Consider the following 18,194-nt stretch of genomic DNA (forward strand, 5'->3'; position numbering starts at 1 on the left):
CCTTTTGTTGGATCGTCATGTATCAGTGAATATACCACATCCAAAGAAAATTGTTCTCCAAGGAATACAGGAGGGTCTTGAGTTGTTTTTAGCCAAAAAGTCAGAGTTTATATTAAGACTGTCATTAATAAAGGGAAACTGCACTATTGACCAAATACAGAATTGCCCCTATATAGCGCTCTTACAATTTCTATTTAGAATTCATGTCAGTAATGTTAATGTGTGTAAACTGCTAACTAATAGTGTCATTGCACCAATTAACATGAGACAAACTGCTTCTTGATGATTAGCATTAGTCCGTGAAGTTGTAATTTTCTGCATTGGCTTTCTCTATTTTCAGCCTGAACAAAGCTCAGAATAAATGAAAACAAAAGCCAGAGGATACTCCTTTAAGCATTAACAAATACCAAGAATGTCATCTGACATATCTTAAAAAAAAAAAAAAAAAGCTCCTTTAGTGACACAAAAGGTGTGACTTATACTCACCGGACACTTTCATTTAGATTAGGTGCATCTTGCTAGTACCAGGTTGGACTCCCTTTTGCCTTCAGACCTGCCTTAACACAGACACAGACTTGGATTCAAAAAAGAGCTGGAAACGTTGATCTGAGATTTGCATATTGACATGATAGGGCCACACAGTTGTTCCTGATTTGTACAGTAATGTTATTTTCCTGTTCAAGAATCTATTTTAAAATTATTTTAGCTTTGTGTCATGGTGTAACTCTGCTGCATGCAGCCATCAGTTCAATTTTAGGTGATTCCATGTGAACCGCAGCTCCTCTTAGCTGACATTAGGGGCATCCAGTGTGGCCTTCTGCTGCTGTAGCCTATCTGTTTTAAGGTTTGACATGTTTATGTTCAAAGTTGTGCTTCTGAATACTTTGGTTGTAAGGAGTGGAGTGGCCTTGATATGGCCTGCACCTCACTGGATACTTTTATCTTTGGACCATTCACTAAAAAGACAGCTTATCTGGCACAAACAACCATGCCGCGTTCAAAGTCACTTTAAATCATATTTCTTTCCTATTCTCATGCTCAGCTTAATCTTCAGCATGTGCCTTGTCCATGTCTAACAACACTGAGTTGCTAACAAGTGAACATAAGAATGCGTATGTCGGCCTCTGGTGGTAATCCGGAAGAGGTTACAGTAATTCCTAAACCTGCTTCAGCAGTGGAATAAAACTTATCTTCAATGGGTAAATATCTCGTTTATTTGTATCGACCGTTTTTGAAGTCGTTGTTCAATTCAAATCACAATAATAGCTGTTTTTTGTTGTTGTTTCTTTCTGAAAGGTCATAAATTCACATGATCCGAACCACTGATAAACTGAACCACTCCTGGAAGGATAGAGTAAATATATGGGTCATCAATAGATAAACCAAACAATCAACGTTATGTGGAGCCATGCTTTGGTTAAGCAAATACTTACGTATCATAAAAAGCACTCGAACGCATAACTGCCAACAGATTGAAGGATACTGAAAAAAATCACGTGGGCTGCAAAGAAAAGCATAAACAGCAGTGCTTACGGTTAAATTTGCACTATATCTAACTCTATAACGTAATCCAGCGGCATTGGAGTGCCGCTGGCCAGCTGTTATAACGTCATGAGTCCTTCCAACGTTTCCTCCCAAGTTTCGAAGTTGGCACCGCCTCTCCACCGAAACTTGAAGACTCACCTGTCAGGCTTGAGTAGGACGCGCAGGGAAGGAAGATTTCGTGGCTCGTCTGAAGAAAAGCTTTCACAGAAGCTGTCTCGAGTAACGATGTGAAGTCGCTGACTGGTGTTATTGAGGAACTGTTAATATATTTTGAGAACCTCAGCTGGGACGTTAATGTCACCGCGGTCAGCTTGTGTTTATTGCCATTAAGAGTTGAGGCGCATAGGCACTTCCGGGTTGGAAAGAATCTTGCCCAGGATCACCATGGTTGATATTCAGATGGATATATTGAAATCCACAGACAAATTCGATGGAGCACCGGTTTCACGTGCTCATGGGGTGAGTAAATGGTATAAATATGTGAAATTCTGTTTAATGGCATTCTTAATTTGAATAATGCGTTATTGGTCATAATATTTTCTGAAATACTGTATGTTTAATCACCTTGTAATAAGTCCTCCAGCCCTCTCTGTGCGAATAGAAAGTAAAACAAAATGCTGCTTCTTCAACTAAAATTGAACTAACGTCTATTATAGACGGACGAGTTAATTATGTATTTTCATACTGTGTGTATGAAGAGCAGGAATGCATTGACAGCAGGATATGAAGGAGCCCACATGCTCCTCATGTGTGCTTGAGGGTGTAACATGGCTTAAGATTTCAGTCATAATACAGACTCAATTCTTGAGCAACTTTGTTTTCACTCATCGATGTGAAAGTTTAGTTTAAAGTATCAAAAACCAGTTTTTGAAATCCAATAAAAAGTAGCTTCAAAACAAAAGTAATTCTATTCAAGTGCTTTTAAATGTGAGGAAAATATGACCCAAACTCACAGCTCAACAATATGGTGCCACAGTATTGAGTCATCACTTCACTACTTTATATTGTGCTTCCAAGGAACTGGATTTTCTTGTATTTCTTAACACTGTCTCGAGCAGTACTTAGAAAGTATTCTTTGGACATTGGCTGCTTTTACACTTTCAATCCAGTCCTTCTGCCTAACCAATTTAAGAGATTTTTGGGGGGTTAACACTGACCTATGAATCCTTCAAGCATAGAAAAGGCAACTAACTCAAGGGATGAACCAGTGTTTTGTCTACAGATAACATATTTAAAAACAACAACAATTTTAAACTGCACCTTATGCTTCTAGCAGCCTGTCACTAAAACACACTCTATGAAAAATGCCAACAATAACACAGTTTAACAGGCATGAAATAGTACAAGGTGATTCTGAAAGAGCTGTTAACTGAAAACATGGAATATCTCAGCATGATGTGCAGGGTGTCCTTATTAAATTGAGGAAACTGGGAAAGTGGAGGACAATCAAGAAGCAGCAGGCGTAAAAACTACCTACAGCAGATCATTATTATCTTAAAGTCACGTCCTTAAGAAATGAATACAGAAAAGTCCAATTTTGATCCACCATGAAATACTATCTGGAAACTGTCTGGCAGTGGCTTCATTTGTCAGTGTGACAGTTATCCCAAACACTCTGGTACCTGGATAGAAAACACACACAATGGAATACTGTCGGTCATAGACTGGCCTCACTGGAGTATGGACCTCACCATTATTAAAGCAGGGTAGGATTAAACAAAGGCAGCCAACATCCAAATAATAGTCCCGAACATCCTTCAAGAAGCCTGGAGATCTATTCCTTTAAAGAAATGGGAAGAAAGCATCCTAAGAGAGTTGTAACAAAGATTTAAGGTGGCCATACCAAATATTGATTTTCAAGCTTTTACAAATTTGTAAAAACTCTGTTCTTCCCTTATGTACTCCATGTTCTTTGTATTCTTACTCATGTTTCAATAAATCACTGCACCTTTGTCCCATTTTCCTTGTAAAATTAAAAAAAGAGGGAGCTGGCTTAAGAATTGTGGTATCTTTTATAAATATCCCCACATTTTTCCCCCTGTAGGGGACATGTGTTACATATGGTGATGCCAACACGAATTCCAGTCCAACCGAAGCAGAGAATCTCCTGCAACACGTAAGCAGCTTTCACTAAAGTTGTGCTCTATTTATTTTAAACTATTATTTTATTCTCTATTACAGAATGAGAACTACATATTTTTGAGTATGACCTTTCTATGTTTTGAGCAGAAGACAAAAGCAACTGTAGAAGGAAAAGAAACCTCTCACTTTCCCTTCTTGACTTCTATATTTAGTGAAGGAAGTGAGCAAAGTGATGATGCCTTCTTTTTGTGTGTCCTGCTAGAAAAATGGTACTAATGGAGTGCAGACATCTTCACGTGATGTAGAGTCTCAAAAATTTGGAAAGGTATGAAAAGGTGCTTTTTTTTTTTCTTGGGTATTACCTCTTATGGTTTGGAATAAACCATAAGACGTCCCAGTTTTTTATGTTTTCATCTTAATTTAAATAAAATGAATTTTGATCTTTTGTTTTTTTTATGTAAATGACTGAAAAAATGAATATGTGTATTCTGAATTGGTGCGTGTTGGGAAAAGGTTTGAGTGCCTGTATATTAACTGACTAGAAATCTAAGTTAATGACAAACCTGCTGCCTTGTAAAGTGTATTCCATTTCATTATTTATATTATGTTCTAGGACTGCACTAAGCGTGGGATAAAGAAAGAGCTGAATGAGAAAGTCTTCTGGGAAATTAGATTATGGATGGTCATAATATTCATCCTCATTGTCATCATTGCAGTGATTTTTACTTCACTGGCTATATGTGCAGGTAAGGTTATGTTTTTTTACTAGTTAGTGCTACGTTGTGGCACATTCATTAAGATGTAAATGAATGAAATTGAAAAAAATATAATTTATGTTATGTGAAAACATGAATATTGCATGGAGCTACAATGCAGCATTTTTAACTATTCGAACACAGCAATTTTTCACTCACTGATTTCTCTTTGGGCAGCGATCCATCAGGATGAGGATGACATATTTGACCCTTCATCGTTTACAGTCATTCAGAATTTCCGTGGGAGCTTCCAGATGCCAAACCAGGTCTTCACAGAGGAACTTGCCACCAATTCCTCCAATAAAAGCCAAACACTGGCTACAGAACTAGGAACAAAGGTTGGACCACTTATAACTTATATTTTATAAACGATGTACTTGATCTGTTCGTGTTAGCTGGTTGTATTTAGAACTTGCTACATACTCTGTATGGACAAAATTACTGGGCCATCTACAGATGACACCTGCTCGGCTATGGAAACCCATACTGTGATGATCCTGGCATGCAGTTTTTGATTTAATGTTAAGGTCAAGGAAGGTTTTGGAACTTTGCATTTAGTCAGAAGAACATCGGCGCCTCAGCAGTCGGTGACCCCACTCTGCAACGTTACCACCGGTATCTGTGGTCTACCCCTCTGTGACTGAGTTGCGGTTCCTAAAAACTGCTTCCGCTTTACATTAATACCACTTAGAGTTAAATGTGGAAATTAAACTTTAAGAGTTAAGGGAGGGGAATGAATTTCACAAACTGGCTTGTTGCAACTGCATCCTATTACAGCACTACGCTTTTTAGAACAACTCATTGTTTTACAAATATCTGTAAAGGCAGACTGCCAAGTGCTGGATTTTTCTGCACTTGTGGCAATGAGACTGAAAACACCTAAATTCAAAGATTAGGAGATCTGGCCTAATTCGTTTGTCCTTATAGTGAATGTACAAAATATCTTTTACAGTGGCTATATTAGATTTACTGGCAAACAGTGTAGCATTGTCTTTTGCAACCATGGTGCTTAGCTGGTGTATACACGGCGCAGTCCACGTGCCCTTGTTATATAAGGCAATTCAAGGATAGTTAATAGCTACGTTGTAAAAGAGGGTAATGTCATAGAAGATGTGCCGATGTCTGCACACTGATAGTAGCAAAATGAATCAAAAATATTGTGCTTTTTTTTTGTTTTGTTTTTAGTGGAAAAAGACAACATTCTTATTCTTAATCTTCACCCAAAGTTTCATGGTATTCAGCTCAGTAGTTTTCTGTGCAATCCACCAAAGAAACGAAACACATGAATGAAAACATTCCAGTTCAGGTTACAGCATGTTTTTAAGATAAACACGGTGATTATTATTGTGTCATTCATAGTGGAGTAATGATCCCCCCAGGTGGGCACACAAGAAAAAGTAGTATTATAGGAACCCAGCTGCTCTGGGTTTCATTTAATAATACTGTGGAGTTTTATCCTGAACTCATCAATGTTTAAACTGATCTACTGCCTACACCAGGGGTGGGCAATTCCAGGCCTCGAGGGCCGGTGTCCTGCAGGTTTTTGATCTCACCTTGGGTCAACACACCTGAATCACATGATTAGTTCGTTACCAGGCCTCTGGAGAACTTCAGGACATGTTCAGGAGCTAATTTAGCCATTTAAATCAGCTGTGTTGGTTCAAGGACACATCTAAAACCTGCAGGGACACTGGCCCTCGAGGCCTGGAGTTGCCCACCCCTGGTTTACACAAAACCCCAAAAACCTGTGTGTGCTTTATGCTTTTATCTTCTTCTGAAATTTTAATGTAAAAGCAATTAGCATTAAAATTGAGCTGAGAGAAAGGTAGGTAGGGGGAGTGCCAGTCAAAACAATTTCCTGCTAATGTTTTCTCTTGCATGCTTTGTTCTGCCCCACCCAGCTCTCTGAACTCTACAAAACCTCATCTGCACTGGGGCGATACTTCATCAATGCAGAGATACGTGCTTTCAGGTAAATACGCGTCACACTCAGAATTTATGAACTGTGTATTTCGGTGAAACCACTGAGTTTTGTGCGTTAAACTTCAGAAATGTTTAATCCTTCCCCGCAGGAACGGTTCAGTCATTGCTGACTACAAGCTGACTTTTCACATGCCTGAAGAGGAGAAGGATCCGCTGAGGAATTTTACTCTGAGCAGGGAGATGGTGTACAACGTGTTCAGACAGTTTCTTTATGACCAGGAATCTGAATCGGACCCAATGTTCATTGACCCAGCTTCCCTAAAAATGGTTTTAGGAAACTGAGGACAAGAAGTTTACAGCGAGACCAGAAAACCAGTTCTTGGTTTCTTTTTAGTTTTTATGAGCCACTAAACCTCCATGATGTCACGTCGATGTCATTGTTTTCTCATGAGTCTGCATATGAGACGTCTTTACCACAGGAGGCTACATGACCATAGTTGCGCCACCCCGCAAGTAATGGTAGTCATGTGCGTGTTTGTGTGCAGGATATTTTTTTTAAGGTTAAAATATAACCTATAGTCAAACTCACAAAAAATGGAAAACAAACACATAAAACATATTTTTTATTGAAAGAAATACATTGAGATATTGTACTTAAGATTTCACTGTGTTTTACTGTTCATAGTTTACTGCATTTACATGTCAGTTCTTTAAGTTCCTCGACTCTCACTGTGATATTTGTACATAAGAAAACTGGTGTATATTTGTAATGGAAGTATTGAATTTATCTGTGCCATTATTTTTGGGCTTTGCGACTTCATTTGCAAAGCCCTGAAACACAATTCAATCAACAGTTTAATAGGAAATGAACAGGAAAATGAGTCATTTGCTTATTATTACATAAAGGCTGTGCATCCCTTATAAACTGTGCACTCTATACACAAATTGTTTTGTGTACTATAGCACGAGAACAGTTTTATTTGGCAAGCAAATAGTTGGGACCCTGTTTTCTCCTTCACTGTTTGTTTTGGTAGTTGAACACTAGGGGGAGCATTTTCCACCGGACAGTTGAGGGATTTTGTCTCTCTTTTGATTCCTTTCTCTGGCTCAGTTTACAGAGAACGGGAATTTACGTTGTAAATACTTTACAGAGCAGGTTATTGCAACGGTTTTGGCAACAGTTTATGTTGTATGTTTTTAATTTATTTTTTGGCTACTGTGTCAGTGATTGTGTCTGTATGTCTAAGATGACAGCTGTAATAAATGTTTGTATTTCCAAGGATAGTTGCTCCACACCAGACATTCAGTTCTCTTCACTTTAACTTGTTGAATTTCCAAGAATGTGTTTCCCAAATAAAGATATTACAGTCATTCCTTTAAAAGGCTAACCCCCCCTTTTTTTTTTTTTTTTTTTTTTTTTTACAACTGATGCAATAATGCAAATACTTACATGTAATTTAGCAGCTGTGGTGTTGCTTCCATGGAACTTACATTGCATCATTTACACAGCTGCACATTTCACTAAAACAAATTTTACATCAGCAATTTTCTCAAACGACAAAAGAGACTTCCCGAGAAAAGGAAGTATTATGTATTACACAAATTACTAATAACACTATATGGAAAGAAATGCTGAGTTTTATTTCTTGTTCTTCTTTTTCCTAGGGGGGGGAATACAGTTTTACATGTTCACAAACAACCATTCTGCATGACAGTCACATGGTGGTCAAAAGGTTAAGTTTAAACAGCAGCGCATCTGTGGGATCCAAAAGATTTCAACAGCTGGACATAAAACCACACCGACCTGTTTGCTCTTTGAAATTCCCAAATATTACAGATATTGGCACATTTTTGTTGAGACGGAATTTATTGATCCAGACTGGACAACTTTGCTCTGTGCTGTATTTAGAGTCACAGAGGGGATTTTTTTTCTCTAAGTAAACATTTTACTAAATATGCTGGCAGCAGTGATAGCTTATGGGCACCATTCTGGCTGTCTATGTCTAACAGGTAGCAACTGCATGTCTTGCTTGTAGTAAAGGAGCTTTTTTCTTTTTTTCTGAATGCTATTTTAAGCATCAGTAATCATCCAAAGCCAGATTTACTCTAACAGGCACGCTGAGCTTTGATAGCCTTGTTGTTTTTTTACTTCATAGTAGATCAAAGACCAGTCACAGAGTTCAGTGACAGGTCAACAGTGCTTGAAGAACACGTATAATGTGTGTGCAACATTTTTCTGTATTCTTAAAAACTCAGATCATGCTGAGATTAAATTCACATGGAAAATGCATCATTATTAAACTTGTGCTTGAATAAGTCTAGCTGACTGATGATTAAAAATATCAGTCTTGGCAAAGGCAGCGCCTTTTTGCTCACCATTGTTAGAAACGCAAGCACAATTAGCCTATAAGCGTCAAACACTGGGGTGGCAGAAAGCCATAGAAATGTCAAGATTTGATTATTCATGACTTGCAGGAGAAAATCCCAAAATCAAAGTTATTAGGAGTCAGGAAAACTTACATTCATATGCATACGTATTTGGCATAAATAATACCAAACTTTGGGACGGGACAGGCTTGACTGACAGACACCTAAATAGAGAGAGTTACAGTAATCAAGACGTGAGGAAATAAAGGCGTGGATAAGGGTTTCCAGATCTTTAGATGACAAGATAGATAACATATATTTTTATTATAGGCTTTTAGTAACAGAGTACCTAAAGATACAATTTCAAATCATTTTATGCTAAATTTTCTGATATGTGTAGACACAACATGGGTTCATCCCTTGTATTTGGTGCTTTATTTAATACTTGAATTATTCATAGATGGCCGTCAAATGGCTTAACGAACCAAAAACAAACCCATTCTCCGAAGGTTATGCTCTATGATTTCTCTGAAAGTGACCTCTGTAGGAAGTTCCTTTGTGCCAATGGAAACTAGTTCAATCAAAGAGCACACACTTTGCCCTGACGTTTTAGCGAGATTCTCTGCTTATCCTATTAAAGGGTTATGTCTCCTTTTAGTTGCCTCAAGATGCGTAAAGCTTAAGGAGGTTGTTGTTACTCAGAGCTCAGAGTAGGTGCTACACTTTCCTCTGTGGATTCACTTTTATCAGCAGCTCTCTACGGGTTTCTGGACAAAAGTCCCAATCATCTGGAGTGAAAATGGGTGCCCACGGCTCCAACCTGGATGATATCCTGGAGGAGGACATGCACCACTGGTACACGAAGTTCATGAAGGAATCCCCTTCGGGGCTCATCACGCTCTTTGAGCTGAAGACAATGCTTGAAATGAACGGTATGACAGACGAGGCCAGCAGTTATGTGGACCAGGTCTTCGTCACCTTTGACATGGATGGGGTATGAAAACATTTAATATTGGAGGATATGAACTGGGTGGACGAAACACGTGAAGAATACCAGGAAACTTTGCAAAAATGTAGCAATCAGAAGTATAGAGTAATGCAGATCAGGGGGGGACCAGTTTTGCAAATAGTTCAATGGTGTCTTTATCAGTATGTAATACTGTTGAATGCATCAGTTATTATGAAGATCTCAGGTTTTCTTTTCTACAAGCGTTTAAAAGAAAATATATTTTATACTCTGAATCATTTAGTTTGTTCCAACTTAAAGGATAAAAAGTTACAAGTATTAAATTTAGTGTCTCTAAATATCTGATATAGCTTCCTTTGAAATTAGCTGCACTTGTAGCCCTTGTTTACAAAGATAAAAAACTTAATTATTTAATTCAGAATTTGGTAATTATTCTTTGAAGTAAACAAGTTTTGCTTTTTCAGTAAATGATTTACACTCCTTTCCCTTTGTGTGTCTTTTTTTATTTTACAGGATGGCTACATAGACTTTGTTGAATATATTGCAGGCATTAGTTTATTATTGAAAGGAGAAATAAATCAGAAGCTAAAGTGGTACTTCAAGCTCTTTGATCAGGATGGAAATGGAAAAATTGACAAGGATGAACTGGAAACTATATTTAAGGTAGAGTATGCCTTCTCTGAAATCTTCCTAATCAGATTGCATCCAAAGTAGTGAGCTTCTCAGAATTCTCTGAATGGTGCCTTGAAGATTAACTCTGGAAGCGCACATAAGTAGGCAAAGCACCTAAATCCAACGGCTTCCTAATTCACCTCTGTTTTCAATTTGGCTCATTCTTAACTCCTGACCAGTGTTGGTCAAGTTACTTGAAAAAAGTAATCAGTAACTAATTACTGATTACTTCCCCCAAAAAGTAATCCCGTTACTTTACTGATTACTTATTTTCAAAAGTAATTAATTACTTAGTTACTTAGTTACTTAGTTACTTTTTAACAACACGATTTACAACCTGAATAGGTGATAAAGCGATAGATCTTCAGCCCAATTCTACTTTTTCTACATAATCCATCATACAAAATGTAATCAAATGGAAAAGTCTCTTTTTAAAACTTGTTTTATTAGTTTAAATCTTTTAACTTTATGCATCAAGCAAAAATTTAATTATATGCAACATTCTCTGACTGGAAGAAATTTGTTCAATATTTAAACCTATTTTCTGCACATTCCAGCACATAAAATAAAATATGTTTTGTGTTTACACTCACTCTTTCAAATAGATGCAAGTAAAACACAGCAGAAAATAAATAACATCAAAGACTAGCGGTCCTTTTGCTCTATTTTCACCTGTAAAGCAGGAGTGGGTGGGCGGAGGTTTACCCTGGTGCAGGTGTGCACAGCGGTCAGTGGAAGAATCCGCTAGTTTCTCTGTGAGTTTCCCATTACGTCGTTGCGCACTCGGTGCTTGCTTGGAAGTTTAGGGGGGGTTTTCTTCACTGTAAAAAGAAGTTTTCTTCCCACGCACAACGGACACTAATGTTTTTGTCACTTTTTATGGAATCAAACTCAAAGTAAGGTCAGTACTTCCACGCTTTAAACGTGGCACTTGCTTACGTCACTGTCATGAGACATTCTCGCAAAAAAATCACGTTTTTAGTAACGCAGTAACGCAGCGTTCCTACGGGAAAGTAACGGTAATCTAATTACCGTTTTTGCAGTAGTAATCCCTTACTTTACTCGTTACTTGAAAAAAAGTAATCGGATTACATTAACGTGTTACAAGTAACGCGTTACTGCCCATCTCTGCTCCTGACTAAAGCCATACAATGATCACCCTGTTTACATGACATGACATCTCTTTTAGGCCATTCAAGACATCACCAGAAGCTACGACATCCCTCCAGAAGATATTGTGCATCTTATATATGAGAAGATTGATGTCAACGGAGAAGGTAACAAACGCATGATTGTGTATAAAGGGTATCAAGAATGAAACCAGTGATAAAAGGCTTTTGTCACCGTGACCAGAGTGAAATGAATACAAAGCATGAGTAAACATTCTGATAGTTGTGAAATGTTCTGCTTTGTGATTTGTTTCCATAAAATCGCAGCTTTAAATGCACAGAGTGCCACTTCTCTCTCTCAGGTGAGCTGACGCTGGAAGAGTTCATCAGTGGAGCCAGGGAGCACCCTGACATCATGGATATGCTCACTAAGATGATGGATCTAACTCATGTCTTGGAAATTATTGTCAAAGGTCAACGGAGGAAAGCTCTGAACTGAGTCAGTAAACAACAAGCCGAAGAACTGACATCACCCTGACTTTAAAGACTGTACGGACTTGACGATGCACCGAGTCCCACCTCAAACTGCAAAAACCCAAACTGACAGAGCAGGAGCACACAAATATCTCTCTGCATATCACCAGATAACACGCAGAATGAAGCAACAGAATGAAGCAGATAACTTCCTCACCTCTGTTAACCTGTATGTGCCCTCAGAGTCATTGTACAGTTTACTTTTTAATTTTTTTTAAAAACACTTTAGCAATTGTGGCGAGGCTTGGTGCAAAAAAAAAAGTAAAACTGCATTTAGGGTCTCATCATGGGCCCAGCAGATTATGCATAGTAAGGTTAAAAGAATCGCTTTTATTTAATTTATAAGAAGCTAATTTCTGACTAATGATTCTAAAGACTCCTAAAATGAATGGTCAGTTTCTGAATAGTTACAGCATAAACAGAGTATTGGGGTATTTACAGTCTAGTCTACAACACTCGCGGGGACTGTTGGTAGTTTTGTGTTGACGAGTTTGTAAAATCTGAAAGAAAAGTCCATTATTGGTTAAAAACACTAATGGACACTAAAATATTTGTGATTATGTACAAAAAATATGAAGTTTTAAAATATCTTCCAATTAAGGTTGCCTTAAAATCAGTACATTTGTTTATTTTTTTAATAACCCCCTACACTAGCAAAGGATTCTTTGGTTTTTACCAAAGATCCAGGCATAAACATGACAGATTCCATTTTGCAAAACCTGCAATAATTTCCTTTTATCAATGACGTAACTTTAAGAGTAACATGCAAAGTTTACCACGTTGTTGTTGTGTCAACCAGCTTCAAATAGAGAATTAGGAAAATAGATAAAACTAAAATATATAGATTAGAAAAGCTAAAAACTGAGGAAACAAAGCACAGTTTGTTATTTAATGAGATGCAGCATTTGGAGGTATTGTTTCAGTTTTACTGCTTGACAACTGAACCAGCTCAAGGATGCCATCTTGTGAGAAAAAGATGAAGAACTAGTGCATGTTAGTGTGGTGAAACTGATGGTGTAATTCAGCAACGCCAGCTGTTGTATCACTCACATTTCAAAATAAAATGAAAAGAAAGCCAAATGCTGATTATTTGAATATCCTGATTATTATTTATTAAAAAGAGTATTCTTTTTTTTTTTTTTTAATCCCACCTGATAATCTAAAGTTATAGTATGCTTTCAACATTGATTTATCTATGTGAGAACCAAAACACATGTTCAGGCAGCACACTCAATTCTGCCGACTGGCTGCAAAGCTTTCAGTTCCACTTGAGCAGGAAAAACCCAGAATCTGTGGAATATATTTAGCAATCATGCAGTTTCTAAGGGGAACCAGGCCCTACCAGAACCATTTCTTCTTGCATTCCTTCATTTTAAATTAACAGAAAGCTAGATTTTGTTTTTAAGATGTATTAGTCTTTGTGTTTCACAGAAACTATTGGGAAAGAAACAGAAAAGTAATGGTTTAAAGCCTCTAAAACAGCCTTCAGAACCATGCCAGAATAATCCAGGGTTCTTTATTTTGGGCCTATTGTACATTCATAAACTCATTTTGTACTTGGAAATCAAAGCATGACATTCCTTTATACTTTCAACATTAATCATTAACCACACAGAGCATTAGCAGGTTCATTTCAGTACACCCTGGCCAGACCATTTTGAACTGGGTGGTGTAAATCAAATAAAGATAAGGGTTTGACTCCACATAACTCTCGGCCTCTTTCTAAATGTATCGGATGATGCAGTTACACAACTGCACTGTTCAACCCACCTTGGTTCATCATATAAACTCGCATCTCACAGCGCTGCAGTGCACACTGCTTCCACTTGTTTGCCACGACAGCAAGTAAACAGCTGACAACATCCAGCGGGAACCATGCAGTCTGCCGACGCCAAATTCAAGAGAAACAGCCTGTTCCTGGCTCTGAGACGATACAGCTCAGCCGTCAGTGAAATGGAGCAGACCATTCTTCTGCCAAGCCTGCTGAGAGACGTGCCCTCAGACGAGGTGTGGGACTGTGAAGCTGCAGAAGAGTCCTGCAAAGACCTGTACAGCAACTACTTGATGCTCAAAGCCATACGGACCACAGTGGAGAGCGGCCTAATTCCCCTGGACGATCACAAGGCCAAAAACAACATAGCACTGAACCAGACCCTGGAGCCTCTCTTGGACACAGATCCCGAAGCCCTCTTCCACTTCCACGTGAGAGGACTGTTTTCTGTGATGAGTGACCTCACCAAGAAGACACAGACTCTCACTGAGAAATACATGGACATTATTGGGGTAGCAAATTAGTCACAAAACCTAAGATATGTGGACATCTGTTTTTAAGAGAGTCCTCTAAGACACCCAAGCATTGCAAATGTCTGAAATGTTTACATTCAGTGACCCCAGACAAACCTAATGAATAAGGAATAAATATGCATTGTCAAAATAAATCAATTGTGTCTCTTAATTTGCTTTTGTAATGATCCCTTTTAGGGCTGAGCCATATCATACTGGTCACGGTAATACCGGTATAATGTTGGGAGACGATAAGAAAATGAAATATCGTGATAGAATATGGATAAAACGCGCATGCGCAGTGCGTTTGTTTTCATACGCGCATGGCGGCGACGGAGAATGAGAAGGAGGAAAGCGGATTGTTGAATGAAACGGATGAACCAGAATTGGTTTGTAAAAATGCTGCAGCTTCAGTGGTGTGGAACTGGTTTAGCTTTCGTCTGTCAGATACACAACAAAGCACTATTTTTGGTAGAGCATGCTAGCGGGCCGTCGTTATTACCGTGTTTTTTGGAAAATATGGCACACTTAAAATCAATCCTTTGATTTTTCTGAAAATCGACAGTGCCCCTTATAATCCCGTGTGCCTTATGTATAAATTCTGGTTGTGTTTACTGACCTCGAAACAATTTTATGTGGTACACGGCGCTCGAAAATCTGTCAAATGTTTTAGTATGGCTTTGCTAAGCTACGAAGCCGCACCGCTTGCTGGATTGTCGGAGCATTACGGCTATCGTAGGCAGGAGCCTCGCGGAGTGATACGTACTGTGCTTTAACATAATATTACCGTATTGTGTGTGTATAACCTCTTTTTAGGTTTTGTGGATATTATACATGGTTATGCTGAGGATATGTCGGCCAGTTTCCACTGGAAATGCCTTTTGGTTAAACTGTCAGCAAGGAATTTGCATTTGCACTGTTAAATTTTTATATAACCTTAATGCACATAAAAAAAACAGCTGCTTGTTTAAGTGAAAATACATTATTAGTGGAAAAAAAAAAACATCAAAGTTGTGGAGTTGTAAAGTATTTTGTCTAGTGTCAATTATATCGTCATTTATATTGTTATCACAAATTTGCAAATGTATATCGTGATAAATATTTTTGGTCATATCGCCCTGCTCTAATCCCTTTTATATAAACAAACACCACAAGAAAGATGACTTGTTAAAGAATATTAAAGAGTTAAAGAGTTTCCTACGTTTGTAAAGAATTCAACTTTTTGTTTTCACTTATAAAGTCAGTCACAAAATTGAGTTTGTGGGTTGAGTTTATTCTTTTTATTTACATATCTATATTTCAAACAATATATGACAGAATGCTCTCACAAAAAGGCTGCTCAACACAGGCGGCAACTGTGAATGTTTCCTCTCTCCGCAGCCACGGATGCTTAGCGCACAGGATGGAAAGGCTCAACAATCTCAGCAAAGGTCTTTTGCTCTGGTAAGACAAAAGAAACCAAAAGCAACAATTTGATTACAAACATACATGACCCAACGTTTCATAAGATTTAATCGGAGTAAATGTCCTACAGCACTTCACTGCACAGTCCAATTTCTTCCCCCGTGGCATTTCTCAATCAAAACAATAACATCAAGCCTAGTTTGATGGCACTGGAAAGTAGTGTGGGATCATGGGAGCTGTAACTATCAGCATCAATGCTACTGAAAATCTGATGCGACTCAGAAAGAAGCCATTTTCACAGACGAGGTAATCTTTACTTTTTGTTACATTTATTTAATTTGCAATAAATTTGCATCACCCCGTAACATTACTGTATGGATAGACTAGGTGGCCATCAAATATAAAGTTGATTTTCCACTGACAGGTGACTGAAATATTAGAAATAAGATTATGGATTTCTCAAGCTTTGAACATTTTTGAACACATTTCAATTATGTAGATACACATTCTAAAAGGTACAGCATTATTTTTTCTTGCTTTCAGACAATCTGGGATTTGAATTTGGAACAGGGTACATATTACATACTTAAACGCTAAAGAAACTATTTCACAATTACACTGCACAGGATTTAACATCATCCAAAGACAACAAACAAACAAAAAATAATCTGAAGTGGTGTGTGCATAAACATAATTTCCACCTGTGTGGTGCTGAGCCTGTTCTGTGTTGGTGTTTTTTGAAAACAAGGACATGTATGAAAATAGATTATTATGTATAATTTAATTTGAAAGAAAATCATGAAAGCTACATCAGCTAAAGAACGGTGAATGGTGGCAGCCACTCACGATACACAAATTCTGCATTGGCTGTGGCTGTACTACTAATCGTGAAGTTGGTGGTTTGATCCCTGATTCTTCGGATCTGAATGTCAAAGTATCCTTGGGCAAGAAACTTGCCTTCTGATGCATCCACTTAAGTGTGTGTGAATGTTAGTTTAAAAGCTCTTTTTTCAATGAAAAAAAAAAGGGTTTCATACAATAAAGAAGAGGTAGTGTTGGGCTCTTGTGTCTTCTGATAGAGCAAAGACATAAAAATGAACTTACCCTTTGGTACAAATTTGTCCGGGTGGAGTTTGATATACTCATTCATGTCTCGATCGAGTCTAGCATAAGTGTAATTTTCATATTTGGTAACATGGTAGCCAATGAACCAGCCAATGGTTGCCAGCAGAAACTGTCGATGAACACCTTAAAGAGAAAACATGGAAAACGATGCAACATTTATTGATCAGATACAACTAGCATACGGCAAACTAAAGTAGATATATTTGCAAGATACTTCAAAGCACAATAATAAAATCTTACTGTGGTTATGAGAAACCAAAAGCTTGCACATTATAAGGTTTTCTCTTAAACAAAAAAAATAGGATTGCAAAAAATGCAAACAAAAACAAATTGAATTAATAGGTGGAGGCTTACACTTTAGCTTACTGCACCTAGCTTTTTGACAGCGCATTTTATATCAACACTTCATAGCTAGATATTACCAAAACAAAGACGACAGGAAACAAAACAAAACCCAATGTGGCACAAGTATGTTAATACTACTTTCTTCTTAAGATAGGGAGAAACAATAACGACAAAATTTAACGCTAGACTTCTTTTAAAAAATTAACAAACAAACGGATTTCAGAATCAGAATACTTTATTAATCCTTAAGGAAATTATGCATGTTTTTTTTTTTCAATTTAAAACTTTATTTTAATCATCCTCTGTGTCATGTGCTGGATGAAAGATCTTGTTTTTATGGTGTCCAAATTTCTTGACTATGTTTTTGATATTTATCGCTATTTTAATGCTAAAGGAAACGTAAACACGCTGCGACCACTGTGGACAGCTCACAACCAGTTACTAATCTGAGAGAACATTTATTTACTAAATACTCGGATTTCTTTTTTTAAAATTAAGTGTTTCATATGCTTGAAATGAAAGCGTCCGTTCGTGCACCAGTCTGAAAGACAGGTAAAATGCTAACCTGATTTCACTGGCGGCCTGTGGTTGATTGCGTTGTGCAGCACGGCGGAGACCCAGCCTACACCCGCCAGCCACAGCGAATTCCTGTTCACGAGCCCCGGAGGAGGCAGAGACTTCCCCTCTTCTGGAATAAAGCCCATGGCGAGAAATGTGCCCCTTAGTTCAGACCTTATTTAATAATTTCCGAAATGCCTACTACTACTATTCATCGGCTATCACCTCTCGTAGGAAGTCAAGGGCACAGCGTGCAACCGAACTACTGGTCCGGGCGCAACCAACGACAGGCGCTTGAGTTCCGCATTATTTGTTTCCTAGCAACAAAAGCCCATGAGTCACAGTAGGCCAAAATCTTTGTAAATAAAATGTGCCAGATAGTTAATATTACAGTTCAGTCCACTTCAAAAATATTTACTACATTAATGTGTACGTTAGCACCATATATAGAAATATCATAAAATATATCTTAATGGGAAAATAGATTAATGGAATCAGAAAAACAAAAGTGAAAAAAATTAAACA

General features: G+C 37.8%; 4 protein-coding genes across 5 annotated transcripts; 3 read left to right on the plus strand and 1 right to left on the minus strand.

Moving 5' to 3' along the window:
* The first annotated feature begins 86 nt into the window (after positions 1–86).
* On the plus strand, positions 87–7,676 carry c15h3orf52 (chromosome 15 C3orf52 homolog). The gene is made up of 7 exons (XM_085131412.1): positions 87–2,004; positions 3,590–3,661; positions 3,890–3,952; positions 4,241–4,373; positions 4,560–4,720; positions 6,284–6,354; positions 6,455–7,676. Exons 1-7 carry the CDS (start codon positions 1,930–1,932, stop codon positions 6,645–6,647), a joined length of 768 nt encoding a protein of 255 aa, XP_084987538.1. The 5' UTR covers positions 87–1,929; the 3' UTR covers positions 6,648–7,676.
* A 1,663-nt stretch (positions 7,677–9,339) lies between these two features.
* guca1c (guanylate cyclase activator 1C) lies at positions 9,340–13,034 on the plus strand. 2 transcript variants are annotated; one of them, XM_085131415.1, is made up of 5 exons: positions 9,340–9,666; positions 10,153–10,302; positions 11,501–11,588; positions 11,783–11,954; positions 12,000–13,034. In XM_085131415.1, the coding sequence occupies exons 1-4, from the start codon at positions 9,472–9,474 to the stop codon at positions 11,917–11,919; spliced, it is 570 nt and encodes a 189-aa protein (XP_084987541.1). In that variant the 5' UTR covers positions 9,340–9,471; the 3' UTR covers positions 11,920–11,954; positions 12,000–13,034. The 2 variants fall into 2 exon arrangements, with proteins under 2 accessions (XP_084987541.1, XP_084987540.1); XM_085131414.1 differs by having other exon boundaries at positions 11,783–13,034.
* Positions 13,035–13,147: 113 nt separating this feature from the next.
* On the plus strand, positions 13,148–14,392 carry thrsp (thyroid hormone responsive). The gene has a single exon (XM_085131416.1). It carries the CDS (start codon positions 13,830–13,832, stop codon positions 14,247–14,249), a length of 420 nt encoding a protein of 139 aa, XP_084987542.1. The 5' UTR covers positions 13,148–13,829; the 3' UTR covers positions 14,250–14,392.
* Positions 14,393–15,502: 1,110 nt separating this feature from the next.
* On the minus strand, positions 15,503–17,955 carry ndufc2 (NADH:ubiquinone oxidoreductase subunit C2). The gene is made up of 3 exons (XM_085131417.1): positions 17,677–17,955; positions 16,746–16,889; positions 15,503–15,677 (listed from the first exon to the last, which is right to left on the minus strand). Exons 1-3 carry the CDS (start codon positions 17,813–17,815, stop codon positions 15,628–15,630), a joined length of 333 nt encoding a protein of 110 aa, XP_084987543.1. The 5' UTR covers positions 17,816–17,955; the 3' UTR covers positions 15,503–15,627.
* Between the last annotated feature and the right edge of the window lie 239 nt (positions 17,956–18,194).

Source organism: Neolamprologus multifasciatus, chromosome 14 (assembly GCF_963576455.1).
Source record: "Neolamprologus multifasciatus chromosome 14, fNeoMul1.2, whole genome shotgun sequence".
Taxonomy (NCBI): Eukaryota; Metazoa; Chordata; class Actinopteri; order Cichliformes; family Cichlidae; genus Neolamprologus; species Neolamprologus multifasciatus.